The 13,789-nt window shown below is 47.8% G+C and overlaps 1 protein-coding gene across 1 annotated transcript; it reads right to left on the bottom strand.

Annotated features, from left to right (window-relative positions):
• Positions 1 to 539: 539 nt before the first annotated feature.
• On the bottom strand, positions 540 to 2,809 carry LOC123133887 (uncharacterized). Its single transcript, XM_044553275.1, has one exon. It carries the CDS (start codon positions 2,787 to 2,789, stop codon positions 603 to 605), a length of 2,187 nt encoding a protein of 728 aa, XP_044409210.1. The 5' UTR covers positions 2,790 to 2,809; the 3' UTR covers positions 540 to 602.
• Positions 2,810 to 13,789: the final 10,980 nt, after the last annotated feature.

Raw genomic sequence — 13,789 nt, 5'->3', positions numbered from 1 at the left:
CTTCCGCCTCCGCCGTCGCCTTCTCCCCTCGTCTTCTCCTCCAATCGACTGAAATGCGAACTGGGTTGAGCGAGTAACTGTAGGGAGGGGTAAATGGAACCGTGAGGTGGAGGGGGGCGAAGTGGGCGACGTGTTTGACGTCAACCACGGTCGGCGCGTGGCGTGCGGACGCAGAGCAGTTCCACCGCACGCCCTCGGGTGACAACCGCTGACCGCGGAGGGGCAACCGGCGTGTGGGCGACCTATGTCACACATCACACACGCGCCTTATCCTACGTGGCACAGAAAATCGTTCAGATCATGCTAAGATTCGTGCATATACTGCTGGACGGCGATGGATGCGTGTGGTTGAGGTGGCCAACGCCCACACGTGTGGGCGTTAACATTTCCGAAAAAAATGGGTGGGGCATTCTACGCGGCGCTGATATACCGCGGGAGCTTGTGTCGCAGTCGCAGGCTAGCCTCAGGATGAACGGAGTATAAGTGGGTGTGTGTCCGTGATGAGTTGCATACAATATTCATAGCAGGTTAATAATAGTTGATATTCGTATATACACGCCCAAACAAATAAAAAGAAATAGTACAAATGATGTCATGATCAGCTAGCGCGAGTGTTCGACGTCACTCTCGGGACGGCAAACAATGCCCGCATGCCCGAGCAACGCCCAAAGCACGGTGATGAACTCACCACCACGGCGGAGCGACTTGGCATGCGCCGTCACGTTCTCCGATGGCGCAAGGAAGACGATGAGCTCCGCCCAGAACTCGGCCAGGATTCTCCAGACCGCCTCCTCGTCGCCGACCTCCTCGGCCAGTTGCCGGGCGAGCTTCGAAGCCTTCCTCAGCGTCTCGTTCATACTCCCGCCGAGGCACGTCGCCGCTCGCTCGTACCGCACCAACGGCCCGGCGCAGCGCGCGAGGACCCTCGCCACCTCCTCCGCGACGCCCTCGTAGAGCTCCTCCGTCCACGCCGGGTGGTCCGGCAGGAGCTGTGGCTTCAGCGCCACGAGGTAGGCGCAGTACCGTGACAGGTGCGTGGCCACGACCACCGTGTCGTCGCAGTCTCCGCCATCCTCGACGTCGTTGTCGCTGCCATGAGCCGCTGCCTCCGAGCGCTTGATCTCGAGCAAACTCGTGGCGACATGCCACACGAGGATCTGCTCGGAGATGCTTCTCTCGCCACTGCCGCCGTCACCGACGCGGCAAGCCCAGGTAAACTTATCGACGACGCCGCTCCGTTGCAACGACAGCACGCCGTTCCCGAGTGCTCCGTGGTTTGTCCTCAGCGTCGTCACGATGGCTGCCTTGACCGACGGCGGCACGGGGACTGACGTCTTGGAGATCCGGTCGACCTGCCGGGAAACGCATCCGCAGTAGCACACCCGGGTCTGCAGGACGGACGTCTGACCGAACCGGTCGTCCCAGCGCTGGACGGCCGTGAACCGGAGGACGCGGCCGAGCTTGCCGCGCGTCCACCGCGACCTGCGCCAGGACGGGCGGCGCGCGTACTCGCAGATGGTGGCCACCTTGATCCAGTCGGAGCGGACGTAGTTGGCGATCTCCCACCCTTCGGTGAAGACGATGGCGACGATGAAGGATACGGTGACGAGCACGTCGAGGACGACGATGGCGTGAAACACGGTGTCGTGGCGTTGCAGGTAGTCCCGGAGCACGCCGTAGTCCACGGCGAGCGCCGTGCCTTGGTTGGTCATGTCGTGCACGATGGCGCCGCCGGCCGCGAGGCAGCTGACCCACGTGGCGAGGACGAGGATGGAGTTGAGCACCGGGAACCACCACCCGCTCGCGTAGAAGGAGGTGAGCTTGGAGTAGAGGAAGTCGGCGAGGAAGGCCAGCTCGGTCTCGATCACCCCGAATGCTCTCTCCGGGCTCCCGGCGAGGAGGCCATCGTGGACGAATGCGAGAGCTCGGCGAGAGCCCACCTCCGCGAGGGGGCACCCGAGGAACCTCCGGAGCTGCAGCTTGAACAGGGAGAAGGACAGGCAGAGATCCTTGGTGTGCGGATAAGCCGCGAGGAGCGAGTCTCCGGCGGAATAAAGCCGCCATATCCGGTCCATGGTGACCACGTGCCCGGCATCGGCGGACAACGACGGCGCCTGAGACGTCCTGCCAATTTGGTACCCATGCGGCCTGGCCTCGATGTGCAGCTTCTCCTCGCCCATCACCAGGTAAGGCGGCACGCCGTCTTGCGTGCTGTCTTCTCCTGGATGATCTTGCTCTCGGCAATGGAGTTGCTTCATGTAGTCGGAGATGAGGTAAGCGTTGAGGCCGACGGCGAACGAGTTCTTGGCGAGCTCCGCGGCGACGAGCCGGTGGATGAGCTTGACGAGGCTGAGCACCCACAGCCAAAGGAGCACGCCGGTGAGCTGCGGGCTCCCGGCCTCTCCGCCGCTGCTGATGATGAGGAACGCCACCCAGCCCATCCGCGCCAGCTGCTCGACGGAGGGGCGGAACTTGCTGCCGCCGGAGGCGTTGCTGTCGATGGTGAGGGAGGAGCACCGGGCGGTGTCGATGGTGTTGCGCAGGATCTGGAGGAAGACGGTCCAGGCGAGGAGGAGGGGCACGCGCGCGGCGTCCCACTTGGCGGCCGCGGAGACCGCGTAGGAGACGAGCGGGAGGAAGAGCGTGGACGCGGCCCACACGAAGAGGCGGAGGGCGGGGTGGCCGGCGCGGCGGCGGTAGGAGCTGAGCACGACGAGGAGGGACAGGAGGATGATGCTCACGATGGCCGCCACCTCCATGAGGAGAAGGTTCAGCAGGCTGGTTCCCATGGCGCTCGATCGATGTTCGAACTTCGTATGATAATCAGCATGTACACGAAGTATTGGCCTGCTTTCATGCATGCGCATGCAGGGGTGGCGGTGGCGCGGTGTCCCTGGGTTTTGCTTGTCAGAAGAAGTCTGGACTACAAGTCAAGTAAAAGACAGAGATCAATTCTTTGCTTTAGGTGCGCAATGAAAGATCCAATGACTGCTGGAAAGTCACCCCGTCACATGTAGTCTTACCAGGTTGCACCGCCGCTCCTTTTTCTTGCATGCTGGCACAGCTCACACTTGACACGTTCACACACATGTATATGTGAATGTAGATAATATTTCTCTACCCTTCAAAAGAAAATTTCTTTTGTGAGGGAAAAGCTAGACCAGACGGCACCCATGCGCTCGAACTTTGTTTAGTGCATGACACGTACATACAAGGATAGCAAGCCCCAGTTTGTTTCAGTTTTGATTGGATTCAAATCATCTCTCGATTTGCTTCAATGATAAAGATGATTCATAGATATTTTCAAGAGGAATATACTAAAGATCCCACTATTTCTCCGGGGACGGTGCTTGAGTTAACTGAAACAAGGGTGACAGAGAATATGAACATGGCCTTATGTAGGTCGTTTTAAGAAAAAAGAAGCATCAGATGCTTTGTTTCAAATGGGACCGCTTAAAGCTCCACCTGCTAGGTTCTACGAGAGGAACTGGTTAATTCTTAAAAAAGAAATCACTGTTGTTGTTTTGAAGTTTTTTTTATATTGGTCTTATGCCTGATGGTAGCGAACGATACTACTATTGTGTTTATTCCTAAGGTGCAATATCCAAAGAATTGAAATCTTTTAGGCCCATTAGCTTGTGTATCGTGATCTATAAGATTGTGTCGAAGTGTTTGATGAATCGTCTCAAGCCTTATATCAGTGAGCTTATTTCAGAGAACAAGAATGTGTTTATCTTTAGGAGGCTAATATCTGGTAAATCTATAATTGCCTTCGAGTGTATACATCATATCCAATCCTTGAAGAGGGGCTTTCCTTTGCATGCTTACAAGCTAGACCTTTCGAAGGCCTATGATCGCGTGGATTGGGATTGGGACTTTCTGGAAGGTTCTTTACTTAAGGGTTCTCGACAAGATGGATTTTTTTGGTTATGGCTTGTGTTAGATCGGCGAAATATTCAGTGAAATTAAATGGAAAACTACTTGGACCTTTCGAGCCCGCGAGAGGCCTATGTCAAGGTAACCCTTTGTCCCCATAATTTTTTTTATTTGTTGCTGATGTGTTATGTGCCTTGGTGCATAAGTCTATGGCGGACGATGGTTAGAAGGGGTGAAAAATTATCGGGGAGCGCCGACAATCTCACACTTATTGTTTGCGGATGATTCCTTATTCTCTGAAGCCTCGCAACAACAGGTAGGGTTGGCGAAAGGTTTGTTGAGCACTTATTCTTTGGCAACGAGGCAACTTCTAAACCCTCAAAGTGTTCCATCCCTTTTTTTCGATAACGGTGTCGATGTTGTGGCGGATGATGTTAAAGGAATTCTGGATATTTCTCAATAAGTACTTGACCCCAAGTATTTGGGAATGCCAGTGCCTGATGGGAGAACGAACAATGATATGTTTGAGACCCTGCATGCAAGCCTGGGTAAAAGGTTAGTTGACTGAAGTGAACAATATATATCTTCTGGCAACAAGGACATTCTAATCAACACACCCAAGTAATACCCACATATGTTATGAGTGTGTTTCGTTTGCCTGCTTCGGTGTGTGATGATCTAACATGGATGATGTGGCAATATTGGTGCAGTTTAGAAAAAGAAAAAAGAAAGATGGCTTGGTTGAGCCGGAATAAAATGGTGCTTCTCAAGGCAAAGGGGGGCATTGGTTTCCGTGACATGCGAGCTTTTAACTAGGCTCTTCTTGCTAAGCGGGCTTGGAGACCCACTGATACACCAGATAGCCTTTGTGCACGTCTTTTACATGCAAAATATTATCGGAAAGGGAATCTATTGGATAAAGTTTCTACTGGCAACTCCTCCATGGTTTGGAAAGGAGTGCAGTATGGGCTTGAACTGTTGAACAAAGGGGTTATTTAGAGAGTTGGGAATGATACTTCGATTAAAACATGGCGCAATCCATGGATTCCAAAAGGCCCATCTTTCTGACCTGTCACCCCAAAAGGTAATTGCAGACTTAACCAATGTCAGTTTTTGTGGATGTCCATGGTGCTTGGAACTCACAACTTTTGTCAGAGTTCTTCTAGGAGATGGATGTTGCTGAGATTTTGAAAATACCTACCCCCCTAGCTAGTGCCGGGATTTCATAGCGTGGTAGCCAAAGCAGAAGGGGCAGTTATATGTTCGGAGCACTTATCATCTGGTTATGGCTGATCATGACGGGGCTTTTCGCAATGGTGCATCAAACTCGAACCCTGATGGAAATAGGACACTCTGGAACTTGATTTGGCAGGTAAGTGTTCCACAGAAGATGAAGATAATCACGTGGAAGGCATATACTAGGGCATTATAGACGGCTAACGGAAAATCAGATCATCACTTATAGACTAGTTCGCTTTGCCCCATTTGCGAGGTAGACGAGGAATCACCCTTCCACGCCTCATGCAATCACGGCATTTTACTTTGGGATGGCATGGGAGAGTATTTTCCACTCTCGGCCAGTGACAAGTTGATGGACACGGGAGTTGACTGGTTGCTATACATCCTCGATGGCTGTCCAGACTCAATGAAGCATTGTCGTCATGCTAATTTGGCGGATATGGCAACTAAGGAATGATGTTGTTCATGGGAAGTAGACCCCCCCTCCACTCGGTTAGTACCTCGGTTGATTCTTATAGAGGTACTGGCAATCTATCGACAACGCACACAAGTTCTCAGTAGAGGAGATCATAAAAGGGAAGATGCCGCTCGAAGTGGATTCAATGTAACCAAAGTTGAAGAATACCTCACCACCCATGGCTTGGACAACAACCCAGTTGGACAGGTGCATGGTGTTGTCCGTAGATGTTGCTTTCTCTGAGGTGGATGGCATAGCGTCAGCAGGCATGATTCCTATGGCCACGACAGGCCAGTCGTGTTCGTAGCATATATATATTTATGTTCATTTGTAGTGATGCTTTCGAGGCGAAAATTCACGCGATAGTGCAAGGTATGGCACTTGCTATACAACTAAACCAGCGCATTACTCATGTTGGGCTGGGTTTCGGGCCTGGCTTGCAAAAGCCTGGCAGCCAAAGTCTAGGCCCGAGCCTGGCCCGACCCTGATAACCCACAAGTATAGGAGATTGCAACAGTTTTCGAGGGTAGAGTATTCAACCCAAATTTATAGATTCGACACAAGGGGAACAAAGAATATTTGAAGGTATTAGCAACTGAGTTGTCAATTCAACCACACATGGAGATTAATTATCTGCAGCAAAGTGATTAGTAGAACAGTAGTATGATAGTTTTAATGATAGCAGCAGTAGTAACAGTAACAGTAACAATGATAGCAGTGATATTGTAGCAGTAACGACAGCAGTAGCAACAGTAGTAACTCAGCGAGAACAATATAAGATAAATTCGTAGGCATTGGATCGGTGATTCGTTGGATGATATTCATCATGAGACAGTTATAACCTAGGGCGATACGGCACTAGCTCCAGTTCATAAATATAATGCAAGCATGTATTCCGTAAATAGTCATACGTGCTTATGGAAAGAACTTGCATGACATCTTTTGTCCTACCCTCCCGTCGCAACGGGGTCCTATTGGAAACTAAGGGATATTAAGGCCTCCTTTTAATAGAGAACAGAAAGAAAGCATTGACACACGGTGAATACATGAACGCCTCAAACTACGGCCATCCCCGGGAGAGGTCCCGACTATTGTCACTCCGGGGTTGCCGGATCATAACACATAGCAGGTGACTATAACTTGCAAGATCGGATCTAGAACATGGATATAATGGTGATAACATAAACATTTCAGATCTGAAATCATGGCACCCGGGTCCAAAGTGACAAGCATTAAGCATGGCAAAGTCATAGCAACATCGATCTCAGAACATAGTGGATACTAGGGATCAAGCCCTAACAAAACTAACTCGATTACATGATGAATCTCATCCAACTCCTCACCGACCAACGAGCCTACGAAGGAATTACTCACTCCCGGTGGGGAGCATCATGGAATTGGCAATGGAGATGTGTTGGTGATGACGAAGATCAAAGATCCCCCTCTCCGGAGGCCCAAACGGACTCCAGATCTGCCCCCCTCGAGGAAGAACAGGGCTTAGCGGCAGCTCCGTCTCGTGAAACACGATTATTCTTTCTCCCTGATTTTTTTCTAGAAATGTGGAATTTTATAGCATCGGTTTGCGGGTCAGCGGGGCCACCAGGTGGGCAACACCCACCTGGGCGCGCCTGGGGAGGGGGGGGGGCTAGCGCGCCCTGGTGGGTTGTGCCCACCCAGGTGCCCCCCTCAGGTCCTTCTTGGTTCCAGAAATTCTCTTTTATTGCATAAAAAATCCTCGCAAAGTTTCGTTCATTCCGAGAACTTTTATTTCTGCATAAAAAACAACACCATGGCAGTTCTGCTGAAAACAGCGTCAGTCCGGGGTTAGTTTCATTCAAATCATGCAAATTAGAGTCCAAAACAAAAGGAAAAGTGTTAGGAAAAGTAGATACGTTGGAGACGTATCAACTCCCCCAAGCTTAAACCTTTGCTTGTCCTCAAGCAATTCAGTTGATAAACTGAAAGTGAAAATGAAAAACTTTTACGAACTCTTTTGCTCTTGTTTCATAAATAAGCTTAAACAACACCTAGGTTTTCAGCAGCGATTATAACTAACCATGTCAACAGTAACTCTTAAAAATTATATTAACTCATATCAATGACATAAACAACTAGAGAGCAACAAAAAAATATCTCAACTAGCAACACATTGTCAAAACAACCATGATATAATATGACAATAGTGGTATCTCGCTAGCCCTTTCTGAGACCGCAAAACATAAATGCAGAGCACCCCCAAAGTTCAAGAGGCAAGTAAACATTGTAATTCATGGTAGAAAAGATCCAGTCATGATGCACCCAACATTAGCTATACACAATGCATCAGCATGACAACAATGCTCTCAGGTTCTGGCGCTTATTTGAGAAGGTGATTACACAACATAAAAGTAAATAGATAGTCCCTTCACAGAGGGAAGCAGTGATTTGCAGAGGTGCCAGAGCTCAAGCTTTTAAAACAGAGGTAAATGATATTTTGAGACATGCACCCTTCTTATTCACTTCACGACCATCGGTTATCAATATCTTCCATGCTAAGCACGCTAGTAGCGGTTCCCAAGCGGAAAGGTAAAAGTTATGACTCCATTGGGAGCTTTTGTTTGATTATTTGTAAGCTCTTTTTCTTTTTGCAGTTTGGGACTAGGCATCCCTATTACCCCCCCTTTTCTCGTGCGATGGCGAGTGAATAAACACTCGAGATGAGAATAACCCGCTTAGCATGGAACATACCGACTACCTCCCGTCGTTCCATGAACGATCCAGACACACAAAAAGGATATCTATTTGAAGTTTCAAGAGGTGGCATGCACATGCAAATTTACTTAGGACGGCAGGGTAATACCGCATATAGGTAGGTATGGTGGACTCATCTGGAATAACTTGGGTTTCAGATTTTTGGATGTACAAGCAGAGTTCCCACTTAGTACAGGCAAAGGCTGGCAAATAGGTTGAGAAGCGGCCAACTAGAGAGCAACAACGGTCATGAACATGCATTATGCATAAGTAACATTGGATACTAGCATGAGTAGGATATGAACACCATGAACATAAAATCATAGAGGCTATGTTGGTTTTGATTCAACTACATGCATGAACATGTGCCAAGTCAAGCCACTCGAACATTCATAGGAGGATACCATATCATCATACTACATCACAATCATTTTAATGCAATGTTGATATCCAAGACAAGTCAATATTCACTCCTAGATACTTATGCATGGCATGAGAAAACATAATCTCTAATTGTCATTACAAACATGTAGGATGAAGCATGGATACTAGGTTAAACATATTTACAAAAGCAGAACAAGTCGAGTTCATACCCATTTCTCTTTGCCATGGACAGTTCATCTAATATCGTCATTATTGCCTTTCACTTGCACGAACGAACGATTTGGAATAATAATAGTGCAAGAGTGTTGTGGACTAAGCTGGAATCTGCAAACATTTTATTTAAGAGGAGAAGACAAGGTAATATGGGCTCTTTGTTAGATCAACATAATGCAAATGAGAGCCACTCAACATTTTCATCGTGGTCTTCTCCTCGGTATGACTCGATAAAATAAAAAGAAATTCAGAGAAACACACTGAAATATTTTTGGAGTTTTTGGTTTTTCGAAAGCAAGCAAACGAAAAAGGGAAAAGCAAAAACGAGAAAAACTATTTCATGGGAAAGCTCCCAACAAGTAAAAGAAGAACATGAAATCTTTTTGGGTTTTATTTTTAGTACTACAACAATTTAAACCGGGAAGAAATTCAAAAAGAAGCAAGAAACATATTTTTGGATTTTCTCAAGGTTTTTCAAACACACAAGAAGAAAGCAAGAAAAATAATTTAAGCATGGATGATACAATGAAAAAGTGTGGACACTGACAACTGGAATGAAATGTGTGAACATGAATGTAATGTCGGTGGAAATACATACTCCCCCAAGCTTAGGCTTTTGGCCTAGCTTGGTAATCACCAGTCGTAGAAGCCGTGAGGTCCGATGTTGAAGTGCTGGGGAGCAGGCACCATAGGGTCCCACTGCTGTGGCTCCGCCTGTGCTGCCGCCAGGTTGTTCTGGTAAGCGACAATGTCCTCATGCATAACTCTGTGTCCGTTCCTGGCAACATAATCAAACAAAGCAGGTGCAGGCAAGGGGATAACATCACGAGTGTCTTCACTAAAAACTAAATTGTACGGCAAGTCAAGATGGGCGATCAACAGTAAGAAAATGATGATCTAACATAGATGCCCTGTCAAGGTAAACCTTGCCAAGGGGTGATCATCTTGGCGTATCTGCACATTGAAGTGAGTAGCCAAACGAGTAGCGTAAATGCCCCCATGTATTTTACCCTTGAATCTGTTAAGGTGAAGGTGACGTGCCACAATAGCTCCCAAGCTAAAAGTGTTGTCGCCATAAAGTGCACGGCGTAAAAAAGCAAAGTCTGGGGCGCTAAGTGAACCCACCTTCTCTCTCGCTAGCAAGCACTTTGCGATAAATAAAGCAAAATAATGCTCGACAGGAAACTGCAAGCTAGCGGCAGTGGTGGACGATACTCCTCTCTCATCCCCCACTGTTAGAGTATGGTAAAACCCATCAAACTCTGAGGGCCCAGGCTCTACTAAATCCCCATCAGAAGAAAGCATGCATATGTCACAAAATTCAATAAGTGGAATTTGGCGTGGTTCAACATATAAGTTAAATGACACCTCAGGTGGATTATTCCTAGAATGAAAATGAAAGTTTTGCGCAAAGGAATTTGGGAGGAGATGATACTGTTCGCATTCAGCTGCGATGAAGTCTGTGCGGCCGGCATTAACAACATATAGGTTGAACTCTTGGAGGATTCCGGCCTCTTCCATGAAATCATTGTCCGGCCACTCACACGGCCGTAGTTCCGCCAACCTCAGGGTATGAAGATCATTGTCAGAAGACTGCCCAATAACCCCCTTGGATTTCTTCTTGGAAGCAAACTTCCTGAAGATATTCATCTTTTTCCTATGAACAAAATTCTGAAATTTTTTAGTCCACAAATTTTTTCTCAACAAAACTTCACAAGATTGATAGCAAATACTCATAGGGATGTATAGAGGCCATAGCAAGTGAGGGAGTCCTAGATTATGGGGTCCTCGGGGAGCCAGCCTATGTGACATGGGCCGGACTAATGGGCCACAGAGATACAAGAACAGAAGGCCTCCTCCCGTGTCCGGATGGGACTCTCCTTTGCGTGGATGGAAAGCTTGGCATCCGGATGTATAGTTTCCTTCCTTTGTAAACCGACTTGGAACACCCCTAGTCCCCTCCGGTGTCTATATAAACCAGAGGGTTTAGTCCATAGGGACGATCACAATCATACCGGCTAGACATCTAGGGTTTAGCCATTACGATCTCGAGGTAGATCAACTCTTGTAACCCCCATATTCATCATAGTCAGTCAAGCAGGAAGTAGGGTATTACCTCCATTAAGAGGGCCCGAACCTGGGTAAACATCGTGTCCCCTGCCTCCTTGTTACCGTCGATCCTTAGGCGCACAGTTCGGGACCCCCTACCCGAGATATGCTGGTTTTGACATCGACATTGGTGCTTTCATTGAGAGTTCCTATGTGCCGTCGATAGAAGGATTGATGGCCCGCCTTGTATTCAAAGACAACATCACTTCCGGAGAGGCCCTGGTTTCAGGGCAAACTCTTCGACTTGGCAGCTTCATTATGGGCACTCGCCCGACCGTTAAGCCAGAAGCAGCCCAACTCATCGCCAAAAATCGCTTCCGTATAGGCCCTAAATACTCCGACAAGTTGGATTCGACAGATGTTTCAGCCTTAAACAAACTGCTAGATCACATTGCCGCCCTGGGGGTCGCAACAAACCCAATCAGAGAGAAATCAGATCTCCATCGATCATGCATCACGTGGCAATCATGGAGGAACAAGCCGATGATGACTCCTCTCCCATGTTGAGGACAAAGTATGTTCAGGTTTCCGAACCCGGAGAGCTGGACTCTCGTCTTCTGGAAGACACTTCTTGTCCTCCAAACATGGAATCGGGCGCTGAGCCTAAAAACACACCGGATGCTCCGGAGCCCAGGCCTTTAACTTCGGAAATTCTTCGGAATCCAGACTCCTTAGCGGGTTAGGGTTTGGATTCAATCCCACCCACCCACCACAAACAATATTCCCCAAGCAACTCCGGTCCTCCGGACATATGCGACTTAATGTATGTACGGCAGCAGCCCCAGGAAACAGTCCACCACTTTTGGGCTAGATTCCCGCTTGTTAAAAACAAGATCAAGGACTGCTGCAACGACGACGTGCTCTCAGTATTTTGCAACAATTTCATGGATGAGGGAATCATGAATGCCCTCAACCGCTGTCACGTACTGCACTTTGCCGATTTGGCGCACATAGTACAAAAGTACTGCGCAATGGAAAGCGCTTGGAAAACCCAAACAGCCCGCTGGGAACCGCAGGCCTTTAGGCCATCCCCGGGACGGGCAAAGAGGATGCACCCTCGCGGAGCACCTAATCATCATCCCATGGACAAGAAAAATAAACCCTTTACAGGGCATAAAACTGTCCTCAAGGAATGGCTCGACAAACCCTGTGATACGTCTCCAACGTATCTATAATTTATGAAGCATTCATGCTATTATATTATCTGTTTTGGATGTTTACGGGCTTTATTATACACTTTTATACTATTTTTGGTACTAACCTATTAACCGGAGGCCCAGCCCATATTGCTATTTTCTTGCCTATTTTAGTGTTTCGAAGAAAAGGAATATCAAACGGAGTCCAAAAGGAATGAAACCTTCGGGAGCGTGATTTTTGGAACGAACGTGATCCAGGAGATGTGGAGCTGAAGTCAGAGAAGCTTCGAGGAGGCCACGAGGCAGGGGGTGCGCCCACCCCCTGGGCGCGCCCTCCACCCTCGTGGGCCCCTCGTGGCTCCCCTGACCGACTTCTTTTGCCTATATAAGTCCATATACCCTAAAACCTTCGGAAAAAACAATGGATCAGGAGTTCCGCCGCCACAAGCCTCTGTAGCCACCAAAAACCAATCGGGACCCTGTTCCGGCACCCTGCCGGAGGGGGGATCCCTCACCGGTGGCCATCTTCATCATCCCGACGCTCTCCATGACGAGTAGGGAGTAGTTCACCCTCGGGGCTAAGGGTATGTACCAGTAGCTATGTGTTTGATCTCTCTCTCTCTCTCTCGTGTTCTTGAGGTGATACGATCTTGATGTATCGCAAGCTTTGCTATTATAGTTGGATCTTATGATGTTTCTCCTCCTCTACTCTCTTGTAATGGATTGAGTTTTCCCTTTGAAGTTATCTTATCGGATTGAGTCTTTAAGGATTTTAGAACACTTGATGTATGTCTTGCATGTGCTTATCTATGGTGACAATGGGATATTCATGTGATCTACTTGATGTATGTTTTGGTGATCAACTTGCGGGTTCAGTGACCTTGTGAACTTATGCATAGGGGTTGGCACACGTTTTCGTCTTGACTCTCAGGTAGAAACTTTGGGGCACTCTTTGAAGTACTTTGTGTTGGTTGAATAGATGAATCTGAGATTGTGTGATGCATATCATATAATCATGCCCACAGATACTTGAGGTGACATTGGAGTATTTAGGTGATATTAGGGTTTTGATTGATTTGTGAGGTGTTATTCTAGTACAAACTCTATTATAGACCGAACGGAAAGAATAGCTTCGTGTTATTTTACTACGGACTCTTGAATAGATAGATCAGAAAGGATAACTTTGAGGTGGTTTCGTACCCTACCATAATCTCTTCATTTGCTCTCCACTATTAGTGACTTTGGAGTGACTCTTTGTTGCATGTTGAGGGATAGTTATATGATCTCATTATGTTATTATTGTTGAGAGAACTTGCACTAGTGAAAGTATGAACCTTAGGCCTTGTTTCCTTGCGTTGCAATACCGTTTACGCTCACTTTTATCATTAGTTACCTTGCTGTTTTTATAATTTCAGATTACAAATACCTTTATCTACTATATATATTGCACTTGTATCACCATCTCTTCACCGAACTAGTGCACCTATACAATTTACCATTGTATTGGGTGTGTTGGGGACACAAGAGACTCTTTGTTATTTGGTTGCAGGGTTGTTTGAGAGAGACCATCTTCATCCTATGCCTCCCACGGATTGATAAAACTTAGGTCATCCACTTGAGGAAAATTTGCTACTGTCCTACAAAT

This window comes from Triticum aestivum, chromosome 6B, assembly GCF_018294505.1.
Source record: "Triticum aestivum cultivar Chinese Spring chromosome 6B, IWGSC CS RefSeq v2.1, whole genome shotgun sequence".
Taxonomy (NCBI): domain Eukaryota; kingdom Viridiplantae; phylum Streptophyta; class Magnoliopsida; order Poales; family Poaceae; genus Triticum; species Triticum aestivum.
Note: the sequence above shows the minus strand (reverse complement) of the source record. Positions and strands in the feature narration are given on the sequence as shown.